We start from the raw sequence: 20,972 nt of genomic DNA, 5'->3' as shown, positions 1-20,972 counted from the left end.
TTGGCAGTAATTCAGATCACCATTGCTAAGGTGGTTAGAATTAACAAAAATATAACAAATTAGACCAAGTCTCTAGGCTTGGACTTAGCAAAACAATAATGGTAGTAAATTGTAAGGCATGTAAACAATTTGGTGGCGGTGGTCTTGTACTCCTCATCTGGATGTGGTCTTGATTCAGCTAGTGGACTGAATTAACTGAACCTCCTCCCACATGCACTTGCTAAAGAGACTATACGGGAGATTGTGTAAAGTGTATGAACTCTAACTGAAGGTTTTTTTGTAAGCTGGAAGATAATTTTCCATTTTTATGTAACTTCCTCTGGCAAGGCAAATTGAATAAGGCTCCCTCAAGAGCCTGTCTGCTTTGCAGTCTCCTATCTTTTTTTTTTTTTTTAACTATATTTTGATAGGGAGCACAATGTTAGGAAACAAATGTTGAGTATACTTTATTTGCTGCATTGCACCATGTTGTGTAGGTACCATACTACTGGGACAAATCGTTTGACTGCATATGGTCTGTTCTGCTACACTCAAAAATGCACCTCTTTATATGAACGTAATATTTTTCATTATACCTGAGGTTTAGGGAGGTACACATGCACACTTATTCTTTCCTTCCTCCCTTTTTTAACTGAAGAGAAACATTCCCCTTCTCCTTTGCCAAATTATTTGGAAGAAGAGTGTAAATTGAAGCCATTTATCTTGAAATACACTATTGGACCAGACTGTTTATACAAGTGTAAGAAATTGTAACATAGGAATATTTGGTCTGGTCTGCAAGGAAAAGGTTTCTCTCTCTCTCTCTCTTTTTTTTTTTTTTTTTTTTTAATTTTTACACGTGGAATATTGGTTATAACATCGAAAAACCATGTGTGTAAGGGGATCCAATTTACACATCAATGGTCTGGTGCAGTTGGGACAAGGGTATATTTTAGTGAGGAACAGGATTTTTTTTTCCCTTCACAATGTTACTAAAACAAAGTTGATACTCATCTTAAGAGTTATACTGTAATCAGCTTGAGGTGGAATATTCCATGTGCATGGTAAAGTTTTTCTGACTGAAGAGTGCTGATCATGTAAATCCAGAATAACTTGTTGTAGGCTAATACAAAGCTGTTAATATTTATCCATCAGTTGGTGGACGAGTCAGTCGGGAGTTAAATTACACACGACAGAAGATTGGAGAAGAGGCCATGTTTAACCCCCAGCTCATGATCCAGACTCCACAGGAAGATGGTGCTAATGTACTAACAACAGAAGCACTCAAACAGCACCTCGACTCTGCACTTCAGGCCAGCAGAGTACATGTTTATATGTACAACAGGTAAGGGGAAAAGCAAAGGTTTACTTGATTTCCTGTAGCAACCCAAAAATGGACACATGCTTCTTTGCGTGTGTTTGTAAATGGGTAGCACTTCAGAGCCTTTTCCTTTGAGTGTCTGTTTTGATTTGAGTGTCACTGATTACTGATGCTTGAAAGTGTGGTGAGGTAGCAGTGACCAGCTGCCTTTTAACAGACTAAATGGTGTAAGAGGTGTTGGATGAGATTCTAAAGATGTACCCCTGTGATAAGTGCTGCAGTATCGACCTTTTTTCTTGGTAAAGGAACTGTAACTCTGCTGTTAAACGTGGGACCTTATTGATGGGATTTGTTAACAGTAAGAAGCCTTCTCTATTGTAGTTGTTCACTTGCTGATACCTGCTGGAGGCATGTAATAGCTATGAATACTAGTACAAGTTACTGTCCTTTCAGTAGTGTGAGTATAAAGAGAAATGCAAAAGGGTGAGAAATGGCAGAGGGTGGAATAAATGGGTTATTTAACAACATAGAGGCAGTCATGTCAGAGTTGGTCTCCAGAGTGTCCATGTGCCAAAGCTGAAGGTTGGGAGTTTTGCAGAGAGCAGGAGCTAAGAATTGTCCAACAATACATGTATTAAAGATGGGTCCTAACTCAGCTTTGGACTAGTGAGATCTCTCCCTGAGGAGCGGCTCCTCCGAGATTGCTCTTGACAGGATGAAAATGTGCCTAGGGGTGCAGTTGTGAGGCATAAAGTCCACTGTCTTTCAGCACATCTAGCTGATGTCTAAATGAACTAGGGCCACGGCTCCAACTGTTTTCTACACAGCCTCATCTATAGTGCTAGAGGCCGCGATGGTGGTAGCTGTAACACAGCCGAACAAAAGGCAGAAATCCTAACCATTTCTTTTCTCCTGCTTGCATGAGTTAGGACTAGGAGTATTCTAGTCCTCTGAGCCTGATACTGAGCTCTCTATCATGTCATTGAGTGATGTCTTAAGTCACAAGTGGTCTCATATTTATAGATAGCCAGATTTTTGTCCCTTTCAGTTTTGTTTTATAGCCTGATAATCCAAAAGTAGCTCTATTATTTTTAATAAGTTTTGCAGAGACTATTTATCATAATTGAAAAAAGTATTTCTGGTTTATAACTGCAAAAAGAAAGGCCTTTGTCTTTGTGAGGTGTAATATACCTACACTGAATAAAACTTTCAGCAATTTGCTTTCTCAGTAATTTGCTACTTGAGGTCAGCTTATGTATATGAACTGCCATTTTACGTGCATGTTACATTTTAAAAATACCTTTTCAGTACTTGTGCAGAAAAAATATTTGTTACTCTTTATTACAGACAATGGAAATTGGAACACTTATGTTATAAATCAGGAGAACTTATCACAGAAGCCGGTTACATGGACCAGGTGGGCATAACAGGCATTTGGTTATAAGCATTTTATATTCACGATTCAGCTTGTGATGTTTGATTAGGTTCTAATCTAACTATATTTTCTTTCCCCCTTTCTGATTTTGACAGATTATAGAATATCTTTATCCTTGTTTAATTATCACTCCTTTGGACTGCTTCTGGGAGGGAGCAAAACTACAGTCAGGAACTGCCTATTTGTTGTAAGTCTACTGCTTTTATAACTTTCTAGTCTGACTGGTTTTAATTGTAAAACTGTGCATGTTTTTGAGTTGTGTTCCCATTGTTTATTCAGATTCTGATTTAACCAATACATTAAAAAAAAAAAGTCAATTCAGAAAATATGCATCTCTTAAAAATTGAACAAAAGAAACTGCTTCTAAAAGATGATTTGTAGGCATCTGTTGATGTCCTATATTGTTACTTTCCTTGTTCTGTTGGCATACAAAAAAAATATAAGTTCTGAAATGAAACCTTTGAAATATTTTGCCTTTTGAAAAAGAAAACAGAAAAGTTTATTTGCGTAACTACAATCCCATTGATTGGCTGGGAAGTCATTGTAGTTCTAAGAAAAAGCAGCTGTCTTGGGTAAAATCTCAAGTCTTCCTAAGGAATTAAAAAAAATCCTTTGTTTGTGAGATCATTAAAGAAACCAAGTATAGGATCTTTTATGGGTGGTTACAAGTGTGATATTATATGCACTGGATCCTTCAAAGAGTTAATTGTTAATTTGTGCAGGCATTTTCCGTTAATTATGCTAGAGTTAGCATTTGAGTTATTGTTTCTGTCCTGGTTTGCATGGCTCTGTAAAAGCAATTTGCAATGGCCATCTTCTAACCTTTAGTGTACAGTTTTAGATGGGGAAATAAGAGGGTTTGTGTTTTCTGGTTGGGAGATTCGGAATAATGACTTAAGCCTGGTTAAGCAGATACAGTGTGGTTTGAACCACAGAATAAGGCAGCCAAAAGCCTTTCTGGGCTGTCAACATCACAAATTCAAAAGTAGGGGGTGGGAGATGTGACAGTGATAGTGGTGACAACCATGGTAGCAGGAAAACTTGATGGCTGATAGTCAAGCTGCCAAAGTGTTTGAAGGGGCACGGTATTATTACAGATAAACAAAGATCAGCTATATTGATTGATTACATTTGCAAGATGATTATTAGACTAGCAAGAGGTAATCTGATACTATGTGAAAGGCTTTCTTTCCTCAGCTCCCTCTCTTCTTTCTCTCTCCCCTCCCCCCAAATTCTTTGAAGCAGCAGTTAGCTGCTTTTTTGTTATTTAGGTGCTTGATGGTTTGTTTTACTTTGTTTGTAAATGGAAGTATTTTTAACATGTGAACATTGCCTTTCATAGAGTAACTTGGTCTGTAATTACTGAGTGTTTTTGTTGAAATTAATGGGGCTACAAAAAAAGTATACATACATGAATATAATTAAAACATGCATTTCATTTCATGAAACAACCTTACCAGAAAGAGTTTAGCTTGAAACAGAAAACAATTTAGTCATTTATGTGAATATGGATTAGAAATTGTTTCAGTACTTACTTTGTCATTTTCTTTGTCATTTTCTCCTGATTTTCTTTGCAGAGGGAAACCTCCTTTGCAGTGGATCAACTTTGACCCCTTAGAATTCTTGGAAGAGTTAAAGAAAATAAACTATCAAGTGGAGAGCTGGGAAGAAATGCTGAATAAAGCAGAAGTTGGTCATGGTTATATGGATCGACCTTGCCTAAATCCTGCTGATCCTGATTGCCCAATCACGGCTCCCAACAAAAATTCCACTAAAGTAAGTTTGCTTATCCTTGTGTAGATATTTTCAAGGGAGGTTGTGTATGTGGGGAGAGAAGATAGTACTATTTCCTTCTTAGCAGTGTATATTTCATATTCTTCAGCAATTTCATCACTCTACTAATATTGTATAACATTAGCCCAGGGTCACTAACATCCCTCAGGCTGTAATGCAGTTCTTAATCCTGCATATTTAAAGTGAGGCTACAGTTCTCATCTACCAACTAGGTGTGGCAATGTAGTGACACACCATTTCAGCAGGCAACATGCCTCAGGATGACACAGCCACTCCTGGAATACAGCTGCTTTTGTATACTGATGCTGTGCAGCAAGGCTTCCTTCAGATAGGGCCAGTTTTGCTGAACTTTGTGAAGAATTGGAAGCCATGAATCCCAACTTCATAAACCACTTTCTCAGTCACACTAGGCTTTGGAAAACATGCTCTCTGGTCTGTGAATATTGGGCTGGTCCATTTATTGAGCGCATTTCTTTTTGTAGACTTCTTAGACTATCTTTAATATCTGTTGCTCCAGTACAGTAGGTGTTCATTTAGGATATGAGTTTGTTTGAAGTTGGGAACTGATGAATTGCTTCTTCATAACCTTATTCTAGCCTCTTGATGTGGCCCTTGTTTTGAGTGGTGGATGCTATGGACTGTCTAGAAAATACATGCATTGGCAGGAGGAGCTGATTATAGGTGGCACAGTCAAGAACAGTTCTGGTAAACTTGTGAGGTAAGCAAACAAATGCTTAAAGAAAATTTCAAAGCTTTTCGTTGTTTGGGCTTTTGGGGAGGTGTGTGGGATCATGCAAAATCAATTGCCTTTCAGAATTTGTGAATGATGTATATTATGAACCCTGGTCTAGGACAACATTGCTGATAAGGACAGAATTTAAAAGTGTTATTAGACAGTTGTTTAAATTGAAGGAGATATTATTTCTGCCTGCTTTTAACCTAAGAATGATAGGTACATTGCTCAGAAAGAAAATCTTTTCTTGGCAGTTTTGTGTTCAGAATGTATGTATAAAGCTTTGAACAGTGTTTAAAGCATTGAACAACTTTGACCATATTTTGAAATATGATCAAAAGAAAAGGGGGAAAAATAACTTGGGTAATGTGCCCGCTCACTTGACTTTTCTCAGAATTCCCGTATCTCCATTGAACTGTTTGTTTAGGATCAATACCAAGAAATGTCTGTTCTTTATCACTGCAAGTTGAATACCATTTTGATAGTTGAAACAAAAGCCTTTGTTTTAAATTTCTTGAAGAAATTGTGGAATGCTGGACTTTGTGGAGGGAAATCCCTTTGAAATAAAATTGTTGTGAAAAATATTAGACAAATCATTAAACATTTAGATGTATAAACCGAATCCAAATCTGTATTAAAGTAATAGTAGTATAATGTTTGTGTAGTTAATAAAAATATTTTTACCAAAAATTTTGATAGGAATCTGAAGGGTTTTTTTTTTAATTGGCCCTACATTTTGAAGCTTATTTTCCTACTAATTTTGATTTTTTTCTGAAAAAGGTTACTGAAGTGTCTTCTAGCATGTAGCCAAATAATATATTTTTGGTGAAAAATGAAGTAGTTCCCTAAGATTCTAAAATTTCATAGTTGCCTACTGTGGAAATTTATGATGAATAATTATTAATTTTGGAGTGTTCCTTGCTGTGTGTCAAGTATTAGGAGTTTAGTCTAGCATTTCTCTCCAAGGGATGAAAAAGACCAAGGTCTTCAAATGGCAAATTGCCAACAACTTACTTCATTTTCAACATTTCATAGAAATTTGTGGGGTTGCATTCTCTGTTCCTGAAACTGATCCCATTGAAAATAATGGCAAAATTCATTAACTTTAGTGTAACCAGATTTAGCCTCAATACTGTATATTCCAGTACAACTGCATGAGATACATAGTAGAATAAATACTGTGTTCAATTTTAATGTGAACATGTGCCCTATAAATTCAAAAATTCATGCAATCTTCGATTAGGCTTTCATTTGGGACTGAAAGGAAAATCATTTTCTGGAAATGTATATTTTATGCCTCTTCTTCCTCTTCCTTCTCTCCCTACTACAGTGCCCAGGCTTTGCAAACCATGTTTCAGTTAATGACTCCAAAGCAAATGTATGAGCACTTCAAGGGGTATGAATATGTTTCACACATCAACTGGAATGAGGATAAGGCAGCAGCAATTCTGGAAGCCTGGCAGAGGATGTATGTTGAGGTAAAATTGAAAAAAAACCCGCTAGATATCATGCTGTAAAGTCTTACTAAGCTGTACTGCCTTCTGTCATGACTTTACAGTGTTTCTCAAGGAAGACACTTAAACTAATACTGTGAGTGGTTGTCTCTTGGTTAAATAGCCGCAGGCTATTTAAAAAGGCTGATTTATTCTCTTTTTAATTAAGAAGGTGCTTGCTTGTTCACACAGGAGAAGCCAGGAAGGTTTTGCTGTTTACTATCCAGAACTTTTTTGCTTTCCTGAGACTTAAAAGGAACTGAAGAGCTAGACAGAATTGAAAAGCATTTGGCTCGGATGATTAGTCTAAGGGTGTCTGGAAAGCATTAGCCAGCCACCGATTCCTCCCGCAGCGGCAGTCCTGGTGGGGAGGCCATGTGACAGTGCCTGGCCTTTGTGTCCCAAGCCCTGACCTCTGCTGCGCTGCTTCTGGCCTCGGAGAAACCGCCAGGCAGTGGGAGGAAGAGGAGCACCCTGATGAGCGCTCCGGCCTTGGATTAAAGGCAAAACTCGTTCAACAGCAAATCAGCGGCAGTGTTACAGAAAGAAGAAACCTCCTTACCTTTCAGGGTTTAAATTAAATGTTTTGAATGAGCTGCAGTGCTGTGGCCTTTCCTGAATGATGCAAATTCTACTTGGGCAGTCATTAGCTTGCAGAGAATAACTACCAAAAATATTTCATGCAGCATCAGTGAAATCTCTTGCATAGAGTGTGTTTCTTAAGAGGAACACTTAAGGCGTAAGTAGTTGATTCCAAATGTGTGCTGTGGTAATGTGTAATATGGGTTGTTCTTTTCTTTAAGTCACACTATTTTTCTTTTCGTAGGTTGTTCATCAAAGTGTTGCACAAAACTCTACTCAGAAGGTGCTTTCCTTCACTACAACTACCCTGGATGACATCTTAAAGTCATTTTCTGATGTCAGTGTTATCAGAGTAGCTAGTGGCTACTTGCTAATGGTAATAAATATTTTTAGTTTATTTAATTATCTCTGGTAGTATAGCAGGCTTAAACAGGTGCTTTATTGTTAGCAGTCAGTGGTCCAGAACATTTTCAGAATGCTTAAAATTGCCAGTTCGTAAACACTGGCCTCTGAGTTGTCACCTGTTCTTCTGTGTAAAGTCTCTAGTGTGCCTATTCTGTTTAGAAATGCTTGTAAATTGTGTGCATTCTTAGGGGGTATCTACTGTTAGAGAAAGATCCATTCTGATATTTACCTTATGTCTCTTTTTTTTCCCCATACTTCAGCTTGCCTATGCCTGTTTAACAATGCTGCGGTGGGACTGTGCCAAGTCTCAGGGCGCCGTGGGGCTGGCAGGAGTCTTGCTGGTTGCACTTTCAGTGGCTGCAGGATTGGGCCTGTGCTCATTGATTGGAATTTCCTTTAACGCTGCCACAACTCAGGTATCAAGGAGCCACAAGTCTTCTGCTAAATTACAAGTACTTTGCTAGCAAATGAATGCATCTGAGTCATTTTTTGAGGAAAAAAAGATGCAAAATTGATTTTTAGATTTGATTGATTTTTTGATTTTTGATTTTTAGATTTTTCACTTGTGACTTCTATCTTGTACACTGTGCTGTAAGAAATCAAGAGATAGTGCTGCCCTATGATAATAAAAAGAAGGGGCAGATATCCTGTAGTTTATTTCATTAGGTAGATTATGGGATATTTGTTTCTCTGTGTCCCAGTATGACTGCAGGCATCAATTTGTGCAAAAGCTGCTGCAGATTTTGTCCTTATATCTGAATATATCAGTGTTTAAATTCTGCAAATATTTTGAAAATAATTTGAAGTACTCTCTAGTATTCTTTGTCTGCCCAAGCCTTGAATTACTTTTTCAGAGTTTTTGGGCCCATACATGGTCTATCCCAGGTTCTTCAGCAGTGTTTCAAAATTGAAGAGCTGTATTGCATCCTTTTGATTTTTGTTTTGCTCTTGGATTTGAGTTCAAATGTAGTGTGAAAGCTGTTTTAATTAGCCATCTAATGGCTAGTTGCATAGTAGGTCACGGAAGTATTAACTGTATTGTTCTTTTGTTTGTTTTTTCCCCCAAGGTTTTGCCTTTTCTTGCTCTTGGAGTTGGTGTAGATGATGTTTTCCTTCTAGCACATGCATTTAGTGAAACAGGACAGAATAAGAGAATTCCATTTGAGGTAATGACAAAATGAGGAGCTGGGGGAAAACAAAGGAAAAAGCTTTACACGGGAAGATATATTGTACCTAGAATGAATTAGTAGGGCGTTTGGGGAATTTTTTTTTTTAATGTGATGATGAATGCAATACATATGATCCTAGAATATTTTGGAACATTCATTCTTTTCCTGCGTAGTAGTATCCTAGATTTATTTTATTTTGGAAATTCAATTTAGAGCTGTGATATAAAAGCTCATTTATATAATGCAAATTCTCTACGTGCCCAAAACTTCAATGAAAGTTGAAGTAAATTGTGGAGCAAACTGAAATAAAAGACTTTGATGTTAAAATGATAAAGTATTTTTAATAGAAGAATACAAAATTCCTAAGGTAAATAGGAAGAGGGAAGAAGTCAGCTTAGAAAAGAAACATTTTTACTTGCATTCACTATTACCTTTGTTTCTGTGTTATATCCTTAAATCTATGGTATTTTATATATTTTCCCTGTTTCTTTTTCCTTTTATTTATAATCGACTATGACATTCCAAAGCACAACATCTTCCTGTTATGAAATCTCCTTGCTTTTATGATCTTTTCCTTTTATTTGCCTTTTTGTTCATATCCAAAGTACAAATCATTTAAAAGCAATGTATATTTGCCGATTTTGTTTGTACAAGCAGTGTGTTTGATGTACTCTTTTCAGCTGGTTCAGCATGCAAACACTACAAACACATTCTACTATAACCTCCACATGCTTCAGAATAGCTTACTGGTTTGGGACTGGGTCCTGTGTGTATGTGTTTGTTTCTCTCTTTTTGTGTGTGTGATCCTTGCTTTTTGTTGTTGCTGCATACTTAAATATGACATGTAGATACATTATGTATCTATGCTGTTAAGGCATGCTTGTTTTGTCTGAAAAATGATGAGAACGTGAAGTGACTGCGCTGATACCAAATACATCATACTTCATAACATGTATTCGGTATCTAAATGTTAGTATTCTTGTAGCTTTGACTTTAGAAGCTAGAGTTAGCTTTGATAATACTTTCTATCTTCAAAAACATTAGTGCGTCATGTATCATCTGCTTTGCTCCTGGATACTGTACTTAGTATATTGTTTATTGTCAAATTCTTTCAAATACATGCTTGTGTGCAGAAGTTCCTTGTAATAGTTTTCACTCTTACCATGTTATATCTGTAGGACAACCCATTCATTTGTGAGACATCACCTTATGCACTTGACTTTTAAGATATACCATTTGTTTTGCAGGACAGAACAGGTGAATGTTTGAAACGAACAGGAGCAAGTGTGGCCCTTACATCTATCAGCAATGTTACTGCTTTCTTTATGGCTGCCTTAATCCCTATTCCTGCTTTACGAGCATTTTCACTCCAAGTAAGTTTATATGCTGTTTTGTTAGCTCTTACAGACGATTTCATTATGGGAGGCCAATGATAACTATGTGGTAGTGTTAAAGTCCATGTTGACTTTTGCAGTTCACTGGACTCCTTTTGCAGATCACTGAAGTGATCACTATTTACTGTAGTTCTGAGTGATAACTACAACTGCTTTTTTCCCTTGATTCTGCTCCTCCTGTTTCTCACACACTGAGTCTCTTGCATCCTATTGATAGGTGAATACTCTGCCTTGTCCCATTGGATTGAGTGCAAAAACCAAGAAATATGCAACTAAGCTAAAAGAAGTCTCCAGCAAGATTTGAGTTCTTAGGACAGTCAAGAGCAATAGACTGTGTTCTAATTTATAATACCATTGCATTTCCTGAGTAGAAATTTAATGCTTTCATTGAGGTTTGTCCAATTTGCTGCTTTTACAAACCACAACCAAAGTACAGTGACAGCAGTGAGAATGCACTTGCCGCATTCATTTTACTGCAGCAGTTTGTACTGCCTTATTCTGAAAGTTAAGTTTAGCAAACTTTTGGCGAAAACTTCATCAAGAATTTTATGTTCTAACTGCTTTGACAGCAAATGTGAATTTTATGTGCTGAACCATGTATCTCAGTCTCTCCCTTTTCTCTCTTCCTCGTTGTCTTCTCATATTTGTTATCATGTACCTTCACGAAGATGAAATATTAAATGATGCTGAAGAAAGCTTATTTTAAAAGCAAGGGCTCTTGGAAGAAAGCTCTGTGATGTTCTCCTCTGACACAGCTTTAACTCACAATTTATAGCACTGTCTGACCTTGGTGCAGAGCAGGAAAACTGCACTTTTTCAGTAGTCATTTTTCTTCTATTATAGCCTGGCTCTCCAATCATTTTTCATTCTCCTTGAGCCCTTGACCTACCCAGAGGAAGCAAGGGCTGCAATTTTTCTTAATACTTGTGGCAATTATTGCTGTTTTCAGAGATTTAAGTATGCTTGCATTAAGCTGTAAAATGGTAAAACATTCATGATCGCAGCTAAATGACCAATAAACATTAATAACTTGTTTACGATTTTCTTCTCAAAAGGCAATTTGGTAGTAAATAATAGAGAAAGTGAAGGAAAGTAAAGGAACCATTGGTTTGCTGCATAATTGTCAGTTGAGGAGTTACCTATGGCATCTAAAACCAAAGCTTTCATCCTAAATGCTTAGCAGTGTTTAGTTCTGCTGCCTTGCCAAAATGTAGATTTCTGTTCTTATGGAGAACTCAATAGTGAGTATTTTTATGTTAAGGCAAAGACCAGTTTAAGTGTGTGAAATACTTTTGAAGTCTAACCCTTCTTCTTTTGGAAGAAGTGGTTTTTGTCATCTACTTTTATGGACTAAATTCAAACATCCAATGTGTTCTTTAAGGAGCAAAAAGGATACTGAAGATTTTCACTAGGAGTGGGAAGTTGTATTTTTCCGTTGTCTGGCTTTGGAGTGATTGTGCTTTGTAAACACTACTTCAGCTTAGATGCATCTGTCATAAGAAAGACTCAATAGAAATGGGCCAGTTTGTCCTAATCACTCTGCTCAACTGTTGGGTGGGAGCCACCCAAATGAATTCTTTTACTCAGCCTATCTCTGTTCTCACTTTTCGTATCAGAACATGATAGGTTGCATTTGGAACATATGTGGAGACAACAGCTATAACTATCATTATAATTTGATTTTAAATTAAATTTACTTTTTCCTAAATTCTTTACTTTTTGACTGCTGCCATGTCTTATGACTTGCTATAAACTCAGTCAAGAGAAGTTCAGAAAAGGAAATCCATGTTGTCAAATGCATAGTGTTTTCAAAAAACAAAATGACAAACACAGAAAGTTTCTGATGAGATTTTGGCATAGCCATGTATAAACATGTTGATATTATTCAGAATAATATCATAATCAAAGTCATTTTTAATATCTATGTAGGAGCACTGGAGTGTCAGAAATTAATGTTTGAATTGTTTGGTCTTCTCTCACGTGCATCTGTAATCTGTTTTTGCTTGCACATAGTATTAATGTTTGAATTGTTCGGTCTTTTCTCACGTGCATCTGTAATCTGTTTTTGCTTGCACATAGTAAAGCGCTGTATATAAAAACTGGAAAAAAAAACATGCAAAAAAGGGCAACTGGAGACCTGGATTATTTGGTACGAGAGCAATATGTGTCTGTAAGTTAGGAACCACTAAAATGACAGGCCTTATTGTTAAAAAGGATCATCTATTACTTACTTTGTCTAGCTTCACTAGCTATAATCAAAATCAGATGGTGCATTTGATCATAACATTCAGAATCAGCTAACCATGGCAAATTTTGGTGGGTGGTCTGTATTTCTATATGGATTTCTTTATTTACAGTCTTCCTCCTCCTTACTCAGGCTTGTTTAAACAAGAACTCCTTGCTGTCTTTGAGCTTCCTAGCAAAATTTGGAAAGCAATGAAATACTGCAGTTTACTTTTCATGGATGCTGACTTCTCATCTAGATAGTGAATTTTTAACACATGGGTTAAAAAAAGGATTGCTCTTGACCTTATTTTGCTCTTCATTTACTTTTCTTAAGACACTGCAAGATAACTGTCAAAGTTTCCATAACTTTTGAGGCCCAGTATCTTTAAAATAACCCAGCTGCTGAGAGAGAATAAATGGTTTCCTGACTAGCCCTGCATGTGGAAGCCCAACTTTTAGTTAGAAACCTAGGTTTTGCATATCAGTGCATTCTTCTTTCTTGACTTCTTTTCTGTCAGCTAATGCAGTTCGTTGAGCCTGTTGTTCGTTTACGTCATGAAATTTAAGCAGTGCAAGTTTGCTGCTGTCTCAAGAGTTTGATAGAGTTAGCCCAACAAAGTGGGTTGTCTCTTGCTGAGTTAAAGAAAAGGAAATCATTGATTTTTAAAGTGATTTTTTTTAATTAATTCCTTTATGGGGCTAGGGACTGTTTTAGTTCTTTAGCTGTCAGATTTTTTCCCATCATTGGTTGATCTTATCAGCCCCTTATTTGAGGAGGTTTAGGCTTTGAGATGTTGAATGCATCCCCACATACTCAGTCACAAGAATCACCTGCAAAGGCATGCTCAGGACTTTGAAAGAGTAGGTCCTGATTTTTTAGATGTGTTGCATTTCTTAAAACCTGGGGAGGGGGATGTTGAAGAAACCTCCTGAAAATTTCTGAAGTTTGCTGTAAGGATGTCTTAAATATGGGATAAATGAAGGGAGGCATGGCAGAGTATAAGTCCCACAGACAGAATATTCAGACCTCCTAAGGAGGAGTGCCTGGAAAGAGAAGGCACAGCTTCATAAAAATTCACCTAACTCTTCTTGCTTACACTGGAAGTTTCCTCCCCTAACAGCAGAAGAGTGGTGTAGATTCGCTGATGAATAAGGGTGGAACTTTGCCCAGTAAGTCTTAGCAGTAATGTTTTTTTCCTCACAGTACAGATGACAAGTTTTTGCTAAATATAAAAGTGCATTACCAGGTGGTGGTGGTGAGTTTTTGTAGCGAAAGAATGTAAGTTTTTAAGCTCATTCATTATCTTAATGCACTGAAGCAGTTTGTCCCCCTCCTCTTATCCAAGTCTTTTCACTTTCTCTGCTCCTGACATGAGAATTTAACAAGCAAAATTAAAGCCTAAGGAGAAGGAGGGGATGGAAATCTGAGTCTGTGTGCTGTCAGGAGGGAGCTGCAGATAGGCAGCAGCAGGGTGGAAGTTTCCCTGACAGACCTCCTCGCCTGTTCATCACCTCTGGCTATACAGCACACCCTTTCTCCTTGGGTGGGCTGCCAGGAATGGCAAATAGCAGCATATACCTTCAGCAGGGCCCCAGCCTACCAGCCTGGCTCCCTTCTCCCTCCCTGCCTCCAGCACAGACTGCCATTCTTCTGTTTCAGTTAACAGTTGCAGCAGCAGTAATATTTTTATGCCGTGCTTTATTTAAAGATACTTCTCAGAAAGTGACCAAAACTTCGTCTGCTTTGTGGCATTTTCTGACTTGCTCTGATGTCCTTATTTCAGTGAACTCCTTCGTTTCACCCCCTTGAGTAGGCCCCATGTTTTTTCCCCTTCTAGGACTGATCTTACCTTTGTTGATTTTTCAAGAAGGCCTGAGGCCATTTCCTCTCCCATTTGACCTTTCCTTTCTGAAAGGGTGAAAGCAGATGCCCTGCCTGTTCCCAAAAATCCTCAGCATACTTTCCACTTGGCTGCTGCTAACAATTTGCCTATATGCTGGGAGCTCTACTACCACAGACTTTTGTGCCTTTCCAATCAACGCAGTCGTTACAAGTTGTGGCTATATTGCCAACGTTAAGATCATACTCTTTTTTAAGTTCTGTTTGCAGCCACCAGACTTCCATGTAATATTGGGAGGGGAGCTGTTGGCAGATTAGTCAGTTCAGAGACTCAGTTGCTGCTTAACAGCTCTTCCTTCTCTCCTTGCTAGTCTGAATCTCTGCATACTTCTCTTTCATCTGTCTCAATCACTTCCAAGTACGCCTGGAGTTGGGATGTATAGCAGGAACTGAGATCTCAGGAGGCATGCTGCACCTTAAGAATTCATTGGGATTTTTTTTGATGAGACAACAAATCAAAAAGGATATAAGAACAATATTTTACTTATTTAACTATGACAGCTGAGGAATGACATGTTCTTGAAGTGCTGGGGTAAGGGTGGGGAGAGTGAGAGAGAGAAAAGCAACTAATATGTGGGAAGTGTGAAAAGTGGTAGGAATCCTTTAAAATATAAACCCAGATAATGCAAATTTTTTAGAAATGTTTGACTTGTAGCATCAGTATATCAGCACCAGGATGGCACAATGGAAGATCCACGTATTTTAAAAAGAGACGTGATGTTAATAAGAGGATTTAATAGGTGTTTTTTAGGATAGCTCCCAACATTCTTCTATGTAAATTATTCTTTATAAATCAAATGTGAATGCAACTAACTTTTAGTAGTTTCTCTGCCATGCACTTAAGTACTAGTTCTCAGGTTTAGCAACATTTGGGATTCAAGCTTGTTGGGCTCTACAGAGAGGGCTGATAAGGCAAAAGGTGTTTATAGAAGTGAGCAGAAGTAGAAGTCTTTAGATAGTTTTTCAGGCATGCTGGGAAAAATATGAATTCTTAGACCATGCCTCAGTTGATTTTTTTTTTCTTCAAATTTCAACAGTACTTAGCAGATCCTTGGTAGGAGCTTTTGGTTAGACACAACTAATTACTCATGTTTTATGGGTGATTCAACTTTCACTGATCTGGCAGCAATAAATAGAGCAGTTGTGTGAACTAGGTCCTGCAAACACCTTGCTTGCAACAGCAGCCATTTGTTTTCCTGACAGATTCAATCCATTCTAGAGACGATCAAAAGGAAATCACTTAATTTTGAAGTCTTGGCTCTGACCTTACATACCTTTCTGTGTGGATATTTATAAATCATGAAATGGTGATTGGATCTTTTCTCTCAAAGATTAAAGTGATGGTTAAATGCTAATTAGGCTTTAAACATTAGATAAACTTTGTTTAAATGGTTATGTCTCCAACTAGTTGTCAGGACCAAAATCTTTCTTTAAGCAGACTGGCAAAAAAGAGAACCTCTTTTATGTACAATATATGTATGATATTATGATTCAAATAACTACAAAATTTATATAACTAATTCTGTCATTCTCAGAAAAATAAAAAAGAGCTAGTCTTTTCTTATAATTAATAGGTTCAAAATCATTAAAATCATTCAGTAGGTTACTACTTTTATTTTCACAGATAAGAGACAAAAAATCAAAATTACACTGTTTAAGATCATGTAAATCAAGTAGTTTTAAAATACTAATTTTCGATGGCTTGTCTTTTGAGTTGCCAATTTTGAGGGCGGATGTTCAACATCAAAAACAGCTATTAATTTAATTTTGGAAAAAAAGAGACCCATTTACATCAGACACTTAATTTATGTAACCCAATTTTAGTCCTTTTTTGACTGTCTTAACCTAAATGGTGTTTATGTAAGAAGTTATAGGTAGAGGCTTATATACTATCCTCAGCCTTAAACTGCACTATGATAGAGATTTCTATGACTTGTATAATGTGTTGTAAGTAAATAGTGGGCAAGATATAAAGGTTTCATTTTTTTGGTTTGTTTTTTTTTTTTTTAACCTGTTAATGGCTTAACCATTTTTTCCAGTTTCTTTATTTTTGGTTAAAAGCAAAAATCCCTGTTGACTTTATCCTAGTTCTCTAATACTCCCTTGCAGTACCACTTGTGCCCAAATTTTCCCTTTGTGATGGCTAGTGCTCCTAGCTACTCCACACTGCAAATAAATGCTGTTGACAATAATTATGATACTGCACCACAGCGTATGTTTATAGAGATTGTCTGGAAATCTCTATGCAGGAAGGGGTTATCATTTGAAAGAGAGGGCTGTTGTTATTCTTTAAATAATACTCACTTCACAAAGTAACTTCAGCATCCTTGTTCTAATTTAAGACTTATTTTGGTATATTGACTCATTTGTCAAGTTCGATTAAACAACAGATAATCCCAGAATGCTACTATTTTTAGCTAGCCTTTAAGTACAGCAGATGCATAGCTGTTTTAGTAAATGGAGCAATTTCATTAAAACTGAATTAAATATTTATTTCATTATTGATTTAAAATGATGTCTTTTAATGTTACTGTGATGCTTAAGTTACTTCAGATCCCTTAAATATGAGAACTTCACTCCCAGTTCCAGGTTTGATTTTGCTTCCGTCTTTTTGTACTGTGAGTCTCTCCAATAGGGCATAATCTCATAGAAAAATGTAATTTATTTACTATCTTTTCCATTTAAAAAATGTTGGTGCCACTATATCTACAGGTACAGAGAAATTAAAGTAATGTGAAGTTTAATATTAAAGAAATTAATTAGCTACGGTAGGCCTACCATAACGGAACTGGAATGTAAAAATGTAACTGGAATGTAAAAAACTACAGGAAGCAGTTTGAAAATGTCTCATGACTCAACATGATAAATGGGTTGATAGGTGAGAATTAAAAGGAGATTTTAGGCTTGGTAAAGCTGATGCCCTAAGTGAAACTTGGTAACAACATCTCTTCTCTTGTGGTTGATTTCTAGGCGGCAGTTGTGGTGGTATTCAACTTTGCTATGGTTCTGCTGATTTTTCCTGCTATCTTGAGTATGGACCTTTATCGTCGGGAAGATAGGAGGTTGGATATATTCTGCTGTTTTACAAGGTAAGAATGTGTGATAGAACTGCAGTGTATGAGGTACATCATTTTTATGGTCACCAGCAGTGCTACCAGTCCTTCCTCAGGTGTGGGAGGTCTTTATTACAGCAAGACAGCAGCAGTATCAGTGTGTTAGTGTCACAGTTTTATTGCTAGAGACTGAAATACCTTGGCTACCTTGCTTTTTTTGCCTGACTGAGGGGAAAAGCTAGAACTTTTATCTCTCTGTCTTTCTTCCATACCCTTTTCCCCTTGTTCATATTCATATTCATTTTAACCACTAGAAAACAACTTTCTGGAACCGTATGTGACGTCCATGCTCTAGTAATGCCTGTAAGTTGTCTTAGGGTTTTACAGTGTGCTACAAGGTGTCCAGTGCTGCTGTTGGGTAAGCTTGGAAAGATCTGATGCCAATCTCTTATGGAAGACTGTAAATAACTTGGGAATTCGGGATGCTCAATACCACTGCAGGATAGTGCTTGGTGAAGTTTCTGTTATAGCCATGTTATATTAGTTATGAATTGTATGCACACTCTGTATTAGGCCAGCTCTGAGGTCAGAGTTATGGTAGGAAGAGGCTACTGTCATCAGTGGAGCTACTGCTTAGAGAACAAGGATGTTTTCTCTCTTAATTTTTGCTTAGAGAGGACAAGCTGCATTTTCACATATGCACTCACATGTATATCATAGTCAGGACGTAGAGAATACACCTTGTGTCCTCTTAGCCTTTCATACCTACTTAGGAGCAGACATAGTTTGGCCTTTCTAACTTCAAAGTCAAAGAGAGAAAATCATAGAATCATAGAATCAGTAAGGTTGGAAGGGACCTCTGGAGATCATCCAGTCCAACCTCCCTGGACAGCAGGGTCACCTAGGGCACGGTAGACAGGGTTGCATCCAGGCGGGCCTTGAAGATCTCCAGAGAAGGAGACTCCACAGCCTCTCTGGGCAACCTGTTCCAGTGCTCCGTCACTCTCACAGGGAAGAAATTGTTTCCTAAATTTTTTTTGAGGGGTTGGTTAGAGCAGGAGATGGATCACAAGCCAGGACTCCTGCTTTCTATTCCTTATTGAGCCATGGTTTCACTGGCTGGTCTTAATGTGCTTGAGTTTTTGGAGCCCTAATTCTCTGAAGTACTGAGCAGTCATATCTTCCATTTATTCCCGTCTTAAGTTGCATCACATGTGAATCAGAATTTGGGCCCATGTGTGTATGAACGAGTTCAGTTAAATGACAGTTTTCTATGTTTAGGTAGGCAATATTCTGAATTCTTCTTTCTTGTAGCCTTTGTTAACTTGGTGAAAAATCTCTGATACTATTTTCTATTATCACTTTATTGTTTCTTATTTTCAGAAGGGGGCTTGTTTCTGCTAACTTTTAAAAATAAATTTGATTATTATGCTTTAGAATAACCTGCAATAAAGAGAATGCTTTGAAGAGATACTTGTGTAATTCTGTCTCCATATTGCCTGTCCTTCCTGGGATTTAATCCTTGCATGTGTTTATTTCATTTTTAAAACATGCAGTCAGTGTATGGCAAGTGATTTCAGCCTGCCTCCCAAAAGCCTGAGATGATATCCAGAAGCCCCAGATATTATTTAACAGTTACTTTAATAGTTCTAAACAGAAGAACTCTGCATGTCATGTGTTTACGTTTTGATCTTTTAAATAGTTTAATCCTCAGCATGGTCACTTAGATGCAAACTCACACACCTATTGTGGATTCAGACTGTGTGTGATTATCTGACTATTGACCTGATTAGTGTGTACAGTTAATGGAGCAATGTGAGTTAGGTGCCAGTGTCTTCAGGCAATGCTGGTTCTCAGAGAACCTGTATGTTCTCTGTGTGTATGTTCTCAGAGACCTTCATTTTGAACCATATCTAAAAAATAATTCCTTGAAGTGCAGAGGGAAATCCACATCAAAACATTACGCTTATTGATATAAACCATCTAATGGTAGTAGAAGTAGGCTTGAATAGAAGCAGACTTTTCTATATAGCCTGGTTAAAATAAGGACCGATCTAAATACGAATGGATGTTTTTCTCTTCTCTTACAGTCCATGCGCTACTAGAGTGATTCAGGTTGAGCCTCAAGCATATGCAGAAAACAGTGATAATACTTGCTACAGTCCTCCACCTCCATACAGCAGTCACAGTTTTGCACATGAAACTCAAATTACAATGCAGTCCACAGTGCAGTTGCGCACAGAATACGATCCTCACACGCAGGTGTACTACACCACAGCAGAGCCTCGCTCAGAAATATCTGTGCAGCCAGTGACAGTAGCACAAGATAATCTCAGCTGCCAGAGCCCAGAGAGCACAAGCTCGACGAGGGATTTGCTTTCCCAATTCTCGGACTCCAGTATGCATTGCCTTGAGCCACCCTGTACTAGATGGACACTCTCATCTTTTGCAGAAAAGCATTATGCTCCATTCCTGCTCAAACCAAAAGCTAAGGTAACTAGAAAAAATATTTACTTGTTTTTCAGCAATAGAGTTCTTTATTGCCCAATAGAAAAGTTATCCTGATGATAGTATTAAGTATAAGGAATAAATTGAACACTTTTTGAATAACAATTTTTCATAATTTTACAGTTAATTTTATTACTTAAAAGTTTTATCTTGCTGTAGTGACATACTTTTCAAATGTAAGTTATAAGTGTGAGGGTTTCAATGACTTTCAGTAATATAAGTTCATGAACTGTGAAACTAAAGCTACTTTTTAATTTTATTACCATATAAATTTCCTGTCCATGATCTAGCATTCCTTTGCTATAACTCAGATTAGTTTGGATTTGTAGCATGTGTGTGTGCACGCAGGTGTGTATATATGTGTGTGTGTGTGTGTGTGTGTATGTATAAATAAAAAGCCTAGAATTACAATGTTTTATGCTAATTTTGAAGCTTGTCCTATATGGTGCCATTATATGTTGTTAGCTTCTTTAGAAACATAAAACCTAATGAATTTCTATTTTCTGTTGCAGATTGTGGTTGTTTTTCTCTTTCTGAGTTTACTTGGGCTCAGCCTTTATGGAACTACTCGAGTGAGAGATGGACTGGATCTCACAGACATTGTACCACGAGAAACCCGAGAATATGATTTTATTGCTGCACAGTTCAAGTACTTCTCTTTCTACAACATGTATATAGTGACACAGAAAGCAGACTATCCCAATGTCCAGCACTTACTTTATGAACTTCACAGAAGTTTCAGCAATGTGACATATGTTTTGTTGGAAGAGGATAAGCAGCTTCCCAAAATGTGGTTGCACTACTTTCGAGACTGGCTGCAAGGTAAGAGAGAATCGCATGACTTTGTCTTACTTTAATTCTAGAATAGCAAGCACTTATTCTCTGTAGTAATGCTCTCCTCTTCTGATACAGGTGCATGATAAAAGCCTGCTAGCAGCAGGGTGAACATGTAGATGCTGATCCAAACACTGACATCAACT

The 20,972-nt window shown here is 37.4% G+C and overlaps 1 protein-coding gene across 1 annotated transcript in view; it reads left to right on the top strand.

The window, feature by feature from the left end:
- The window catches only part of PTCH1 (patched 1), a 67,044-nt gene that overhangs the window by 23,630 nt on the left and 22,442 nt on the right, over window positions 1–20,972 (top strand). Inside the window, exons 3-15 of the mRNA XM_062599218.1 lie at window positions 1,135–1,324; window positions 2,648–2,717; window positions 2,831–2,922; window positions 4,313–4,511; window positions 5,126–5,247; window positions 6,593–6,740; window positions 7,582–7,713; window positions 8,003–8,158; window positions 8,810–8,908; window positions 10,159–10,284; window positions 17,402–17,520; window positions 19,575–19,977; window positions 20,505–20,814. Of these exons, the coding sequence (XP_062455202.1) occupies window positions 1,194–1,324; window positions 2,648–2,717; window positions 2,831–2,922; window positions 4,313–4,511; window positions 5,126–5,247; window positions 6,593–6,740; window positions 7,582–7,713; window positions 8,003–8,158; window positions 8,810–8,908; window positions 10,159–10,284; window positions 17,402–17,520; window positions 19,575–19,977; window positions 20,505–20,814 (2,107 nt within the window). The 5' untranslated portion in view covers window positions 1,135–1,193. The remainder of the gene's footprint in view (window positions 1–1,134; window positions 1,325–2,647; window positions 2,718–2,830; window positions 2,923–4,312; window positions 4,512–5,125; window positions 5,248–6,592; window positions 6,741–7,581; window positions 7,714–8,002; window positions 8,159–8,809; window positions 8,909–10,158; window positions 10,285–17,401; window positions 17,521–19,574; window positions 19,978–20,504; window positions 20,815–20,972) is intronic.

This window comes from Rhea pennata, chromosome Z, assembly GCF_028389875.1.
Source record: "Rhea pennata isolate bPtePen1 chromosome Z, bPtePen1.pri, whole genome shotgun sequence".
NCBI lineage: Eukaryota > Metazoa > Chordata > Aves > Rheiformes > Rheidae > Rhea > Rhea pennata.
This window is presented reverse-complemented; position numbering and strand designations above follow the sequence as displayed.